This window comes from Petaurus breviceps, unplaced genomic scaffold, assembly GCF_028583685.1.
Source record: "Petaurus breviceps papuanus isolate PSGF00001 unplaced genomic scaffold, PetGlider_PUasm1.0 227, whole genome shotgun sequence".
NCBI classification, from domain to species: Eukaryota; Metazoa; Chordata; class Mammalia; order Diprotodontia; family Petauridae; genus Petaurus; species Petaurus breviceps.
In genome coordinates this window covers 12,686,699-12,699,911 of record NW_027185896.1, presented here as the reverse complement: position 1 = coordinate 12,699,911, position 13,213 = coordinate 12,686,699, and the positions used below count along the sequence as shown (strand labels likewise).

The window sequence follows — 13,213 nt, the reverse complement described above, 5'->3', positions numbered from 1 at the left end:
CTCATGGGAAAAACCACTGACCTGGAAAATAGATCCAGGAGAGATAATTTAAAAATTATTGGACTACCTCAAAGCCATGACCAAAGTAAGAACCTAGAAAGCATCCTCCAGGAAGTTCTCAAAGAAAACTGCCCTGATGTTTTAGAATGAGAGGGCAAAATAGAGGTTGAAAGAATCCACCGATCACCTCCTGAAAAAGATCCCAAAAAGAAAACTCCTAGGAATATTATAGCCAGGTTCCAGAATTCCCAGATTAAAGAGAGAATATTATAAGCAGCCAGGAAGAAACAATTTGAATATTGTGGAAACACAATCAGGATAACCCAGGATCTGGCAGCTTCTACACTGAGGGATCGAAGGGCCTGGAATGTAATATTCCGGAGGGCACAGGAGCTGGGATTAAAACCAAGAGTCACCTACCCAGCCAAACTGAGTATCATGTTTCAGGGGAAAATATGGTCATTCAGTGGAATAGAGGACTTTCAAGCATTCTTGCTGAAAAAACCAGAGTTGAATAGAAAATTTGACATTTAGATACAAGAAGCAAGAGAAGCATGAGAAGGTAAACAGGGAAAAGAAATCATAAGGAACCTATCAAAGTTGAACTATTTTTTTTTTGAAGCACTCGGGGTTGGGTGACTTGCTCAGGGTTGCATGGCCAGTTGTTGTTTCTGGGTGTGGTGCTGAGTGTCTGGGCCTGGATTTGATCTGGGTCGTCCCGGCACTGGAGCCGGTGCTCTTGCTCGCTGAGCCACCTGGCCAAAGTTGAACTATTAACATTCCTACATGGAAAAACAATAATTGTAACTTATGAAACTTTTCTCAGTAGTTGAAGGGATTAGATATGTGTGTGTGTGTGTGTGTGTGTGTGTGTGTGTATGTCTTTATATGAGGGTATGCGGGCACATGAATACATATGTGAATGTGTGTATATACTTTTTTCTTTTTTAGCAATCGGGGTTAAGTAACTTGCTCAAGGTTACACGGCCAGTTATTTCTGGGTGTGGTGCTGAGTGTCTGAGCCCGGGATTCGATCTCCAGGTCTTCTCAACACTGGAGCCAGTGCTCTTACTTGCTGTGCTACCTGGCCGCCCCCTGTGTATATACTTTTACAGATATACATAGATAGAGGGCACAGGACCAATTTAACAGGAAGGGATGATACTTAAAAGGCGAAATTAAGAGGTGAGAGGAATATAATAAGAGGAGATGGGGAGACATAGAGTGGGGCAAACTATCTCATACAGAAGAGGCAAGGGGAAATGGTTACAATGGAGGGGAAGAATAGGAAGGCAAAAGGGAATAGGTCAACCTTATTCCTATTGAATCTGGCCTGAGGAGGGAGGGAAATACACACTAAATAGGGGATCTCACCCTCCAGGAGAATAGGGGGGAAGGGGATGTGAGGGGGGATGATGGAAGGGAGGGCAGGTTGAGGGGGAGGGAAGTTGGAAGCACCCACTTTTGAAAAGGGACAGGATCAAAGTAGAGAATAGAACAAGTGGGAGGTGGGATAGGAGGGAGGGAAATATAGTCAGTCTTTTACAATACATCTACTACGTTATTGTTTTGCATTAGCCGCACATGTACAACCTATACTGAACTGCTTGTCTCCCCAGTAGGGATGGGTGGCGGGGGGGAAGGGAATGAATCTGGAATTGAAAGTTTTAAAATCAAATATTCAAATATATATATGTCTGTGTGTGTGTGTGTGTGTGTATAAAAAAAAAAAAAGATTTAAACTTAATCTCTTCCAGAACGCTTTCCAGATTTTCCAGAAGTTTTCGTCAAGTAGAGAGTTCTTTCCAACAAAATCTATGTTCTAAGGTAAAAAATAAAAAGTAAAGTCTAGCACATTAAAAAAAGACAAAGGAGGAATGACTAAACAGAATTAATCTGAAAAAGACTGCTTTTAGCAGCTTGAAAGCTCAATATGAATTAATACTGTGATAGTCACCAAAAATGCCAATGGGATCTTATTAGGCTGCCTTAAAAGAGGTATAATATCCAGAAGAGAAGTAATAATCCTACTCAATTCTGCCCTGGGGAAAATTTTTTTTTTTAAAAAGGGATTAAATAAGACACTGTCCCTCTGTCCAAGTTCCCACAATGTATTGGGAGGTCTGACACATATATAAGCTTAATACATAAGTATATAAGAGGTACAAACCATGCCTTTGCAAAGCGTGAAGGAACTTTCACTGACTTAAAAGGAAGGGTTTCAGGGAATAACAAAATTTCAGAGTTAGAAGGGACCTCCAAGTACCATATGTTTAGTTGAACCAATACCTGAATAACAACCTCCTCTACAATCTCCTAACAAGTGGTCATCCAGACTTTACTCTAAGGCCTTAAGTGAGAAGGACTCCACTACTTCTTAGACCATTCAATCACTGTAATTGTTATGATGTTTTTCATTATCTCAAGAGGGAAATCAACCCCTTTTTTTGTCTTCCCATTCTTCATACTTCTATTCTCTGAGGCCAAAAAGCAACTAGGTAGTACAGTAGATAAGAGTTCTGGGCCTGGAGTCAGGAAGACTCATCTTCCTGAGTTCAAATTTGGCCTCAGACATTTACTAGCTATGTGAGCCTGGGCAAGTCACTTAGCCCTGTTTGCCTCAGTTTCCTCACCTATAAAATGAGTTGGAAAAGGAAACAGCAAGTCACTCCAGTATCTCTGCCACAAAAACCCCAAATGAGTCCAAAAAGAGTTGGACATGACTGAAAACAACTAAACCACAAATCCTAGTTCTTCTACAGGGCAGTTCTTATATACCTCCTAAGGCTATCACATGACTCATCCAGCTTGGCCCCAGAGGACAAAGAAGGATAAGATAAAAAAAAAAAAACAAATTTGGGCTCCATTACTATAAACAAATGACTAAGATAATTAACACTCAATCTAACATGTCTTCTTTTTCATTAACATTTTTATGAACATAATCCATATCCACACTGAGGTCACCCATGATGAGCCATCAGAAAGGAAAATTCCACAGGAGAACACATCTTTACTATCACACAATTAACCAAATGAACAAGTTGTCACTATACTTGTTCACTGACTACCAAAAAATTCTTTGATTCAGTAGAACAAATGACACATGAAAGCATCACAAGGTTTCTTGGGCACATCAAAATTATACAGGATCCTTAATATAATAATAGAAGATAACTTTGTTCAATAATTTTTTTGATCATTAATAGCAGGCAAGGTATAAAACCAAGATATGGATCATTGCCAAAGATGTCTCTTATTGTCATAGAGGATATCTGGTCCAAGTCCAAAAGGGATTGCTTGTAGATGTTGAGGTACTCCAGATACTCCCGTTTTTGAATAACACTATGCAAACTGCATCAAGCCTTGAACACTGTAAAAGCTCCAGGATGAGATAGATTCACAGTCATTTAAGAGAGCATGGCCTAACTGCTCAAAAAGGAAAAACTAAATGGATGGATAGCTATTAACCAGACTATGAGGGACAATTAAATGGATTAATTACAGAGTTCATCCATCAGTGTGTGTATATCTATGTCTATCTCTATCTAGATTCACACATTAGAATGATACCACAAAGGCACAATGAATCGGTACCAATACTGAACTGAAAGAAGAGAGCAAGCTGGATTGCTTTTGAGAAGCCACCAACTCATTTTAGTATCTTCAGCTTCTCCCCGAATCCAAATTTTAATACTAAATTTTACCAGGATTGCAGGGTTCTGGACACAGAATAGCAGTGTCTCCAAAGAACTGAAAGTGGTTATTACTCAGAGGGCAATGGGTAAAGGAGAGGCCCATGATGTATGTGAATAGGATGCCACACAAGGCAAACCAGGAATTACCAAAGATAGTTAGAATAAAAAATATTATCAAAGGAACATAGAATTAAAAAAAGAAAAGAGCTGATAATGTGTTGAATGATGAATAATGTGTGAATTCTACTGGTTTTCTAGTGATGACAAAAGAAATGAAGACTCTTAACATGTTGAGTGAACCCAGAGTGACAAACTTATAGAACCAGGATAAGACACACTTAAGCAGGCAAATGCCTATTATGATCTGCATCTAGAGGAAATATCCATATTGATTAGATCATAGAACCATTTTAATATCTGAATTCTCTTGGTTTATTTAGCCTAGTGCTCTGAAAATAATGGGCATTTAATAAATACTTCTTGAAGTTATAGAACTAAAATAGATCTCACATCATCTATACAAGTAACTTGTAAAAAGACAAGTCAGAAAATACATACTATTGTGCCCCGTCCTTTAATTTTCCGTCCTGATTTTGATACAGATGGTTTCTGATCACTTAAAATGGGTGCAACATCAGGAAGTTTCCTAGGGCAAAGGAGAAAAAAGTGACAAAAATGAAGAAATGAAAACTAAGACTCTTTTTTCTTGAATATTCTACTTTAGGAACATGGAAGTACCTGTAACACATTATAACCAGCAACTCTGGAATTTGCTAAATAATGGCATCTTATCTCCCTGAAGTTCAGAATTATTTAAACTATTTTTGATGGAAATCTTTTAAAAGTGCATTACACAGGAACGGCCAGGTGGCACAGTGAGTAAGAGCACAGGCCCCAGAGTTGGGAGACCTGGGATCGGTTCCAGCCTCAGATACTTCATGCGCGCACGCACGCATGCGCACGCACACACACACACACACACACACACGCGCACGCACGCACACACACACACACACACACACACACACAAACTGGCCATGTAACCTTGAGCAAGTTACTTAATCCCAATTGCTTTAAAAAAAAAAAGTGCATTACACATTTCCCTGTCTTCTTAAAGTATACTCCAATGCCATCTCTTCCTAATTCAGACTCATTACAATGAACATCTGTTATTGGACTGTTTTGTATATAATACTCTGATGCCTTTAAAAATAATGAAATAGTAATCTTGCTATATTACAAAGATCTTTGGCCTTCGCTCAGAATCTGAAAGACCTTGGTTAAAATCTTGGCTTTGCCATTTACTTGAGCAACATCCTTTTACTTCTCTGAGGCTGCTGGTAGAAGCAGCAAGGTACAATGGAAAGCACTAGATTTGGAGTCAAAAGACTCAGGTTCAAATGCCAGCTCCATTATCTTTGTGACATTAGAGAAGCCACTTAATTTCTCTGGGCCTCATTTTCTCATCCGTAAAATTAAACTATGTATCCTAAAGACCCCTATATCTCTATATCCATTATTAAGTCTCAGTTTCTTCATTGAAAAACAGTGATAAAAATATTTATTTTACTTATCTAAGTAACAAGGTTATTATCTAAATTTTACTTATCCAAATCTGCCTCTATGCTAATCAGCCCTAAATTAGAGCAGCTACTTAGTAGTTAAATGTCTCTTCTAGTTCTTCTATCCCATTCCTTCTTGTCAACTGCTATTTTCGCTGCTGTCAGACTATATTTGCAGCACCTATATCTGTTGCCTTATTTTACAAATTTTTCATTTTAAATTAATGGACCTAATAATGAATAATAAAGAATAAAATGTAGCATGGACTTTGTGATGGTGAATATTCTCATTCAAGTTTGCTCTATGATTGTTAGATGAGATTCAAGATATTCTAATCCCAATTCAATTTAATTAAACAAGCATTTATTAAGCACAAACTATGCATTAGTACTTGCTAGACAGAAGAGTATCATTATGGATAAGACACAAACAGGCTGAAGCAGAGGGCTTTTAGGCACTTAACAAATACTTAATTTCTTCCTTAAGGACCTTATAAACTAACTGGCAAGGGAAGAAGGGCAGAGAAACTTGGACACAAATAACTATGACATAAATGAAGGTCAGAAAACTACAAAGGAAAGGTCTAGCCAATGTGTCATGAGAAATCTGCTTAAGAAAACATTACTTTCACCTGTGACTGGGGACAGAAGTAGTGAGAGAAAGCAAGATAAGAATGATAGAGACAAGTAAACCAGTTTGACTGGAAAACACAGTGCATGATGAAAGATAACATGAGCTACCCTGAATTGAGGATGAAAGCAATCCACCTCAAGGCCTCTCTATTGAACCTATCCTACAGCACACTTTATCCCAGCTAACAGTCATAGCAACCTTCTGGAGTTGGCTCTCTATAGACTCCCTAAGCCTAAATGTGTGCACTGGGTGCCCCCCACCCCCTGTCACCCAATACCCCCACATACACAAAGACAGAAGCTAATCCTGTCTGGGTCAGAGCTACCCTAGATTAGAGGGGACTTGAGCCTTTACTCACCTCGTTCTTCTGGATCTAGCTCACTCCAGATCATGCTTTTTCCCACCAGGATCTAACTAGCATGGCTATCTTGCTGTCTGCCCTTCTGTCAAAAGTCTACCAACCCAGCCCAAATCTCACTTCCCACCCTTTGTTCAGAGAACAAGAATGAAATCAGTTATTATTACTACTACAGAAAAAGACATGATAATCTACACTGCCCTAAGGCTCTGCTCACAAACCCTATCCCTGCCCAGCCCAAAGGTCCCTTACTGATTCTTGTTTAATCCCCTCATATAATGTAAGCAACTTAAAGGAAGCGGAGGCCATCTCACTTTTTTAAGTTGTATCTCCAGTGCTGGGAATATGGTAAAGTACTTAATAAATCTTTTATGAAGGGATAAGGCTGAAAAAATTGATCAGTCACACTGTGGATGGCTCTGATGCAGGATCAGGGTTTATGCTTTCTTTGGTAAAGCAACAGGAAATTACTATAGGTTTCTGAGAAGGAGAACTTAATTAAAGTAGTACAATAAAAAGATTACACAGGTGGCTGTGGGAAGGAGATAAGTGTATATTAAAGGGATAAACAAGAACCAGGAAGACCAATTAAGAGGCTAGTCTAATAGTCTAATAATTCTCTTATAAGAGTCCAGGAAAGAAAAGATGAGGTCCTGAACTAGGGTGGTTGCTGTGGAATCTAAAAGGAAGGGACAGATGCAACAGACATTGTACAGCTAGAAATGAATGCCTTAAGAAATATAAATGTAGGGGTGGCTAGGTGGCACAGTGAACAGAGCACTGACCCCAGAGTCAGGAGGACCTGGGTTCGAATCCAGCCTCAGCCACTTCACACTTACTAGCCGTGTGACTTTGGGCAAGTTACTTAACCCCAACTGCCCTGCCTTCCCCCTACAAAAAGCCCCCCCCCAAAATATATATATATATAAATATGAATGTCTAAGTGAAGGCAGACAGGCCCCTCAGAGAACTGAATTGGCCACTGCAACATCAATTACAGAATGATATAAACATTTTTGTTTTTACAACAGAGGGAAACTGTCACTGATTGGCAAGAGAACGGAAATCTGTGGCACCAATTACTTTCCAAGTCATGATTCTTTTTTTACATTATTAAAATTCCAAGTTATTTGCAAGTATTAAATTTGATTCCAAATTCAAATATGATTAAAGCTTTTTAGTCATTAATCTTCCTTGTCCCTTCTGAGATGATTCTTTTCAAACAAGTGATTAAGGAACATTCCTACAGACATAAAATGATTGTGATGGAGTAAGATACATCTATAGCCTCTTCTTAAAGATCTTAAACTCTCACCCTCTAGGAAGGAGTGGAACAAATTAAACATGAGCTGAAAGGATCCCCACACCAGAAAAAGGCAAGATTAAAAACCACTCTGCTTACGGTTCAGGTTCCACAGTGACGATTGGCATATCTCTTCTTAATAAGAATCGATTTTCAGGTACTGGAGGGATCTCTTCTGGACGAACTACTGGCTTTTCCCTTTTGGTATTTAAATCCACTCTTTTTTCACTTGTATCACTCCTCTCAGAGTGACTTAAATAAAGCAAATGAAACCATCTCCAATTAAAATGCTGAAAATTATATTTCATAAGAAATATAGAAAAAGTCATATGAAAGTGTCAAATGTTAAAATGATGGCAAATTTAAGAAAGGTCAATTGTATAATATTAATTATAGAAGTAACCACAAGTCATCAAATTTCAGAAAAGCTCTTTTACAGAAGATAGCCAAGTCATTTATCCTCCAAGTGCCAAATTTAATACATTTTTTCCTTGCCTAAAAAAACCAAGTCAACCCAAATTAAAAACAAAACAAAAAAAAACCATGTAAATGGAAATAAAAAGTGCTCACCCTCACTCTCTCCCCATACACATATACACATACACACACACACACACACATAATATGTATTATCCCCCCAGGGGTCTGAAGAAATTTTCTATCTTCAAATTCATGCACCTTAATAGAAAATGCGCCTGTGTGATTTTGCAGATAGTTTAATAACAAAAATGCCACACTGCTTATCTGTATAATACTTTCAGATTCCTGGCTTTTCATGTCCCTGCCCATCACTTTTCTCAATAAGCCTATGCTGTGTTGTCACCTACCCTCTCTGGCTTGATGACTGTTTAGTCCTCTGCTCTTCTTGCTTATTACTCTCCTCCTTTCGACTCTTTTTAGAACGTTTTACTTTGAGTCTCCTCTTGTGTTTTCTTCTTCTACTTCTCTCATTTTCAGCTTCACTGTCAGAAGATGATTCTGAAGAGGAGGATGAATTGGAGGAAGAATCTGAGTCTTCTGAATGAGTCGATAGCCTCCGTTTTTTCTCCAAAGCTTTTAAGGGACATTAACAAAATGTAGACAGTTATAATGCCTACTGATGAAAAAAAATGATTGCAAAACTGTATAATTAGAGGGAAATATGTAAAACTAGACACAACAATAAGATCTTATACAACCGAGCAAACTAAAAAAACAAAGCTATTTACTCCCTTGCCCAGTTTTTCCAATCCCCAAATATAGATTTAGGAATAAAGCAGTTTATCTGTTAGCTGGTTTTTAGATATTTCTCATCCTTGATTATAAAAAAAGGGAATAAAAGGATGAAAACTAGAAATGGGGAAAATAAAGGGCTTATCATGCTTTATCCAACCTGCCACTTCCCAAATGCAAGAGTTCATACACAGTGCATACAGTGCCCAAACCAAACCTAAGTTTCTGCAATAAAAGTGAATCCATACAATTCACAGTTTGCTTATGAAGAGGGGAAAAAACCTATTATTCCAAAGTAGAATTACCACCTCAATGAGAAAACAGAATCCAGACAAGGTGCCTGATATTCACCTGATCAAAGACTAATAATTTCCTACCTCAGTGTTTCCCAAACTTTGGGGCTTGAAGTCCCCTATAATTGTGGCATGAAGGGTATGTGTGATATACATACATATATTACATATATGTGGGGGAATAGAGAAAGAAAAAAAGGGAGTGAGAGTTTAGAAAATACCGGCACAAAATGAAAGAGACTGAACATATTTCTATACTTAAAAATTACTGTCCAAATTTTGATACATAATTTCATATTTAATATTTTAGAGGAAATCTTATACTAGAAGAGACAATTTCTTACAGACCCTTCACTGATATCGAAACACTAAGGCCCAAAGGAATCTGGAATCTGGAACCTGTTGTTGGCAAGATTTAGGCGGAACATGCTTTTTTGCTTACAGATTTGGTTTGACTTTCCCTCATATCAAAAGGACACTAAATTGCAGGTGTTCCAAAAGACTTATTACACTTTCAAGATCTCACAGCTTAAAAATGAACTAAAACTTTTAGAATACCCTGGGTATAATTTTATCTTAAAGTAAACTTTGATTCAATTTTTCTGACTGCTAGAAACATGTTTCACTGAATCCTTCTGGCTATTAAGAATTTAAAGCTTAGCAAAGCCAAAACAAATCTCAAAAACGGTGTTTTCATTACAAAAATAGCTCATTGTTCTTTATTCTACCATTATTATACCCCCCCCCAAGATCAATAGAAAACATTAATATTTATTTAAGCTACTTATTTTAGGGGAGTGTAAAGGGGTTGAAAAGTGGTAGAAAATCTCTTACTATCTTTTGCTGATTTTGTAACAAGTACTCCACAGTCAATAACCCGTACATCCGCATAAGGTCGGCTTGCTGCATCAGTTTTCAGATTTTCAATTTGTTCAATTACTTCAAAACCAGAAATAACCAATCCAAAGACAACATGTACGCTGTAACAATACAAAGTTCAAAAAAGCACTAGCTAGATAATAATGATAACTTTAAAAAGTCTTGCAAAAAAAAAATAATTAAAATAAGAATCTAGTATTTTATTCAACTGGCAAACAGAATAGAAATTTAGTCTGTACTAATATTCTAAATTAGTATTTTGGATATATGTTCATAATCAAAGGCAAATGTCATAATAACTGTGAAGTGCTTTAAATTTTGCAAAGCACAATATTCCCTAATGTAACCAATGAGGAGGGCCAATGTGCAGTGGTAGAAAAACCCCTGAACAGGGAGTCAAGAGACACAAGTTCAAATCCCAGCTCTGCAATTTACTAATAGCTGAGTGACCTTGGCCAAGTCACTTAAAATTCTCTGGGCCATCGTTTTCCCATCTTTAAAAATCAATGTCCTGGGGCAGCTAAGTCGCACAGTGGATAGAGTATCAGTCCACACACACACACACACACACACACTCTCTCTCTCTCTCTGCACTGACGACATGACATTTCTAGTTCTAACATTCTATGATTCTATGGAGACCAAAGAAGAGGACCATCAACTCCATGTACAAATGGGGACTAGCCCCACTGCTATTTTAATAAGTTCAGGATTCAAAGGACCTCATTCACCTACCCTACCATTATAACGCCAATGAAAATGGACAACTCTTACCCATCCAGGTGTGGTGCAGGCTTTGTGGTTCTGTTTAAGTAAACATCAACATGGAGAAGATGGCAAAACCCAGGCATTCAGATGAAGAGTGTGGGATGATTTAAAGCGAATGGTGTAGAAAACAAAAGAGGTGAAGGTAAAGAGAAAAGGAAAAAAAAATCAATTATTCATTTGACAAAAAAAAAAAACCCTTAAAATTGTTACAGCATCCATTTTACTGATGAATTCAAAACTTGAGATTTAACATTATACTGAATTATTGAATCAAATTATCAAAGAAACATTTTTTAGGAAAAAAATACATGTATAATAAACATCTGATTTAGACTCATATCCACAAACACATGTGAAAAACTACTTAAGACAATGAGGATAATTAAAAAGAATAAAGCAGTTTAGCATTTGCCCTATAAGGGGTTAAAAGCACTATCAAATTTCTTCAATAAATTTAAGTAATTCTTCCACTATGTAGACTATTTTTCCATACCAAGTCTGTGGTTTAAAAAAAAAAAAATGATCAGTGAATCCATCCATCCTAAGCCACCTCGGGGAGATTTTGACAGCACTTTTCAAAGAATTGTTCAACTCTCTTCCTTGCTTGGTATTCATATTATTAGCAGCAAAGGTGAAATTCTCTGCAGAATTCAGTATCTTGTGAAAATACTGCGGGGGAAGCTGTCAGGGAGTTAACAAATCACACCTAGACAGCACATGGTCCATTAAGACACGCTATTCTGGACCACAGGAAAAAAAATGTAACAGTCCCTGCTTCTGCTGGAGCAAGTGTTTCAGGCTCATGCTAGTTAAGTACGTCATTACGGTCATGACAATTTAAACATAAGCTATTTACCCTGTTGTACACATTATATAAGAGATGCTGAAACAAGATTCAGCCAAACAACAGGAGATAAACAGACTGAGAATCACCTCATGAGCCTTCAGTTTATGAGGAGAAACAATTATTTGGGAAGAGATTCCATGCTGCACAAAAGCTGGAATATTTTTAGCTTATCCCAAGTGAATTTTCTTATTCACTTTTCAAAGAAATTCTAAGGTTTGTAAACCAAAGGAAGAAAAACCCATGACTTCAACAGCAGCAACAAAAGTCATTATGCTAAACGCTGTCTTCTCCACTAGACCCACAATTAAAAAAAATAATCGTCATGATCATGCTCATAGTCAAATAAATTCAACCATCCAGATGCTATTTGGTCAAATAAAATTAAAATAACAGCTAAGGAAAAATTCTCAAAGTTAAAAAAAAAGATCAAGAAGAACCTGTTTTTGCATTCCAAAACCACAAGTCTTAAATTATGCTTGGAACTCTGGGAACTAGAAACTCAAGCCAGTGTGGTTAAAAAATAAATTTAAAATACAGGCAAGCAGAGATGCAGAGAACTAGTAATTCACAATAAAATGCTAAGATCAGCAACTAGCATCAAGATACTGCTTTGGACAATAAGCACTTTTGAGCATAAGAATATTTCTATTATTACAAGTCACCAAAATGTACTCAAAATGGGAAAAATAAATTTCTAGGGAAAACTATGTTATATCATGAGATAGATGTTAGAACACTTAAGAGAATCTAAAAACACTAGGTGAATGTTAGGGACCACTATGTAAGGGGAAGGGACAATAGATATAGAAACTATTATCATGGGAACTCTCATGATGATGTGGCTAAGATACAGCTCTCTCCTCCAACTCCCCTATCATAATTTTCATAAATCATCTCATATTGGACAAATAATTGTAAAAGTAATTGTCAAAGTAAGTTAAACAACTCTTTTCTTTATCACTCAACCCTAAAACATAATGGCAAATAGGTTCAAAATATAGTTTTTGGAGGAAATGCTGAAATACAGCTTTCTGACTCACACCAGTATTCTAGCAAATTTTTATGCCCCAAATTTAATATGGAATGGTTGTGACAACACAATCAAGTTTTAACTCTAATTCAATTGAGACAGAAGGTGAAAGCAAATGAGATACCTGCACTAACCAGCTATGTACTACCTACCTTACAGGATAAAACTTAAAATGCTACAGAAATGTGAGCTATTATCATGGTGAGGAAAACATTATTTTGAAAGCAAAAGCAACAATTTCTTTCAAAGAATTCCCATTAGCTGTCCTTCCAAGCTTAAACAAAGAAGATAAATTTAAATTGCATTTGCACTTCAGAACACTGAAAATGCAAATCTGTATTTAAAGAGGTTAAATTATTAAATAACAAGAATATTGAAATGTATTAAAATTTATATGCACAGTCTAACTAGCAACAGTTAAGAAAACTGATGTGAAACAGCTTTTTAATGCCCGGTCAACATTTTCTGCATTTCCTCTTTGGGCTTCAGCACAAAATCTGGATGAGTGGCTGAGGAGACAAGCCAAATCGGCTAAAACAAAAAAATCAGGTGATATGTTCAAAGCTAAAATGGGCAAAGAACTTTTATCCAACTGATTACATTCATGTTTCAAAATCACAGCTTAAAAA

At 37.0% G+C, this 13,213-nt stretch overlaps 1 protein-coding gene across 19 annotated transcripts in view; it reads right to left on the bottom strand.

The window, feature by feature from the left end:
* The window catches only part of NKTR (natural killer cell triggering receptor), a 60,539-nt gene that overhangs the window by 18,430 nt on the left and 28,896 nt on the right, over positions 1-13,213 (bottom strand). For all 19 annotated transcript variants that reach the window (XM_069095810.1, XM_069095814.1, XM_069095813.1 and 16 more), the window contains 5 exons: positions 10,714-10,743; positions 9,895-10,040; positions 8,383-8,608; positions 7,655-7,807; positions 4,257-4,344 (listed from right to left, as the gene is read on the bottom strand). In XM_069095810.1, coding sequence (XP_068951911.1) covers positions 4,257-4,344; positions 7,655-7,807; positions 8,383-8,608; positions 9,895-10,040; positions 10,714-10,743 — 643 coding nt within the window. The remainder of the gene's footprint in view (positions 1-4,256; positions 4,345-7,654; positions 7,808-8,382; positions 8,609-9,894; positions 10,041-10,713; positions 10,744-13,213) is intronic.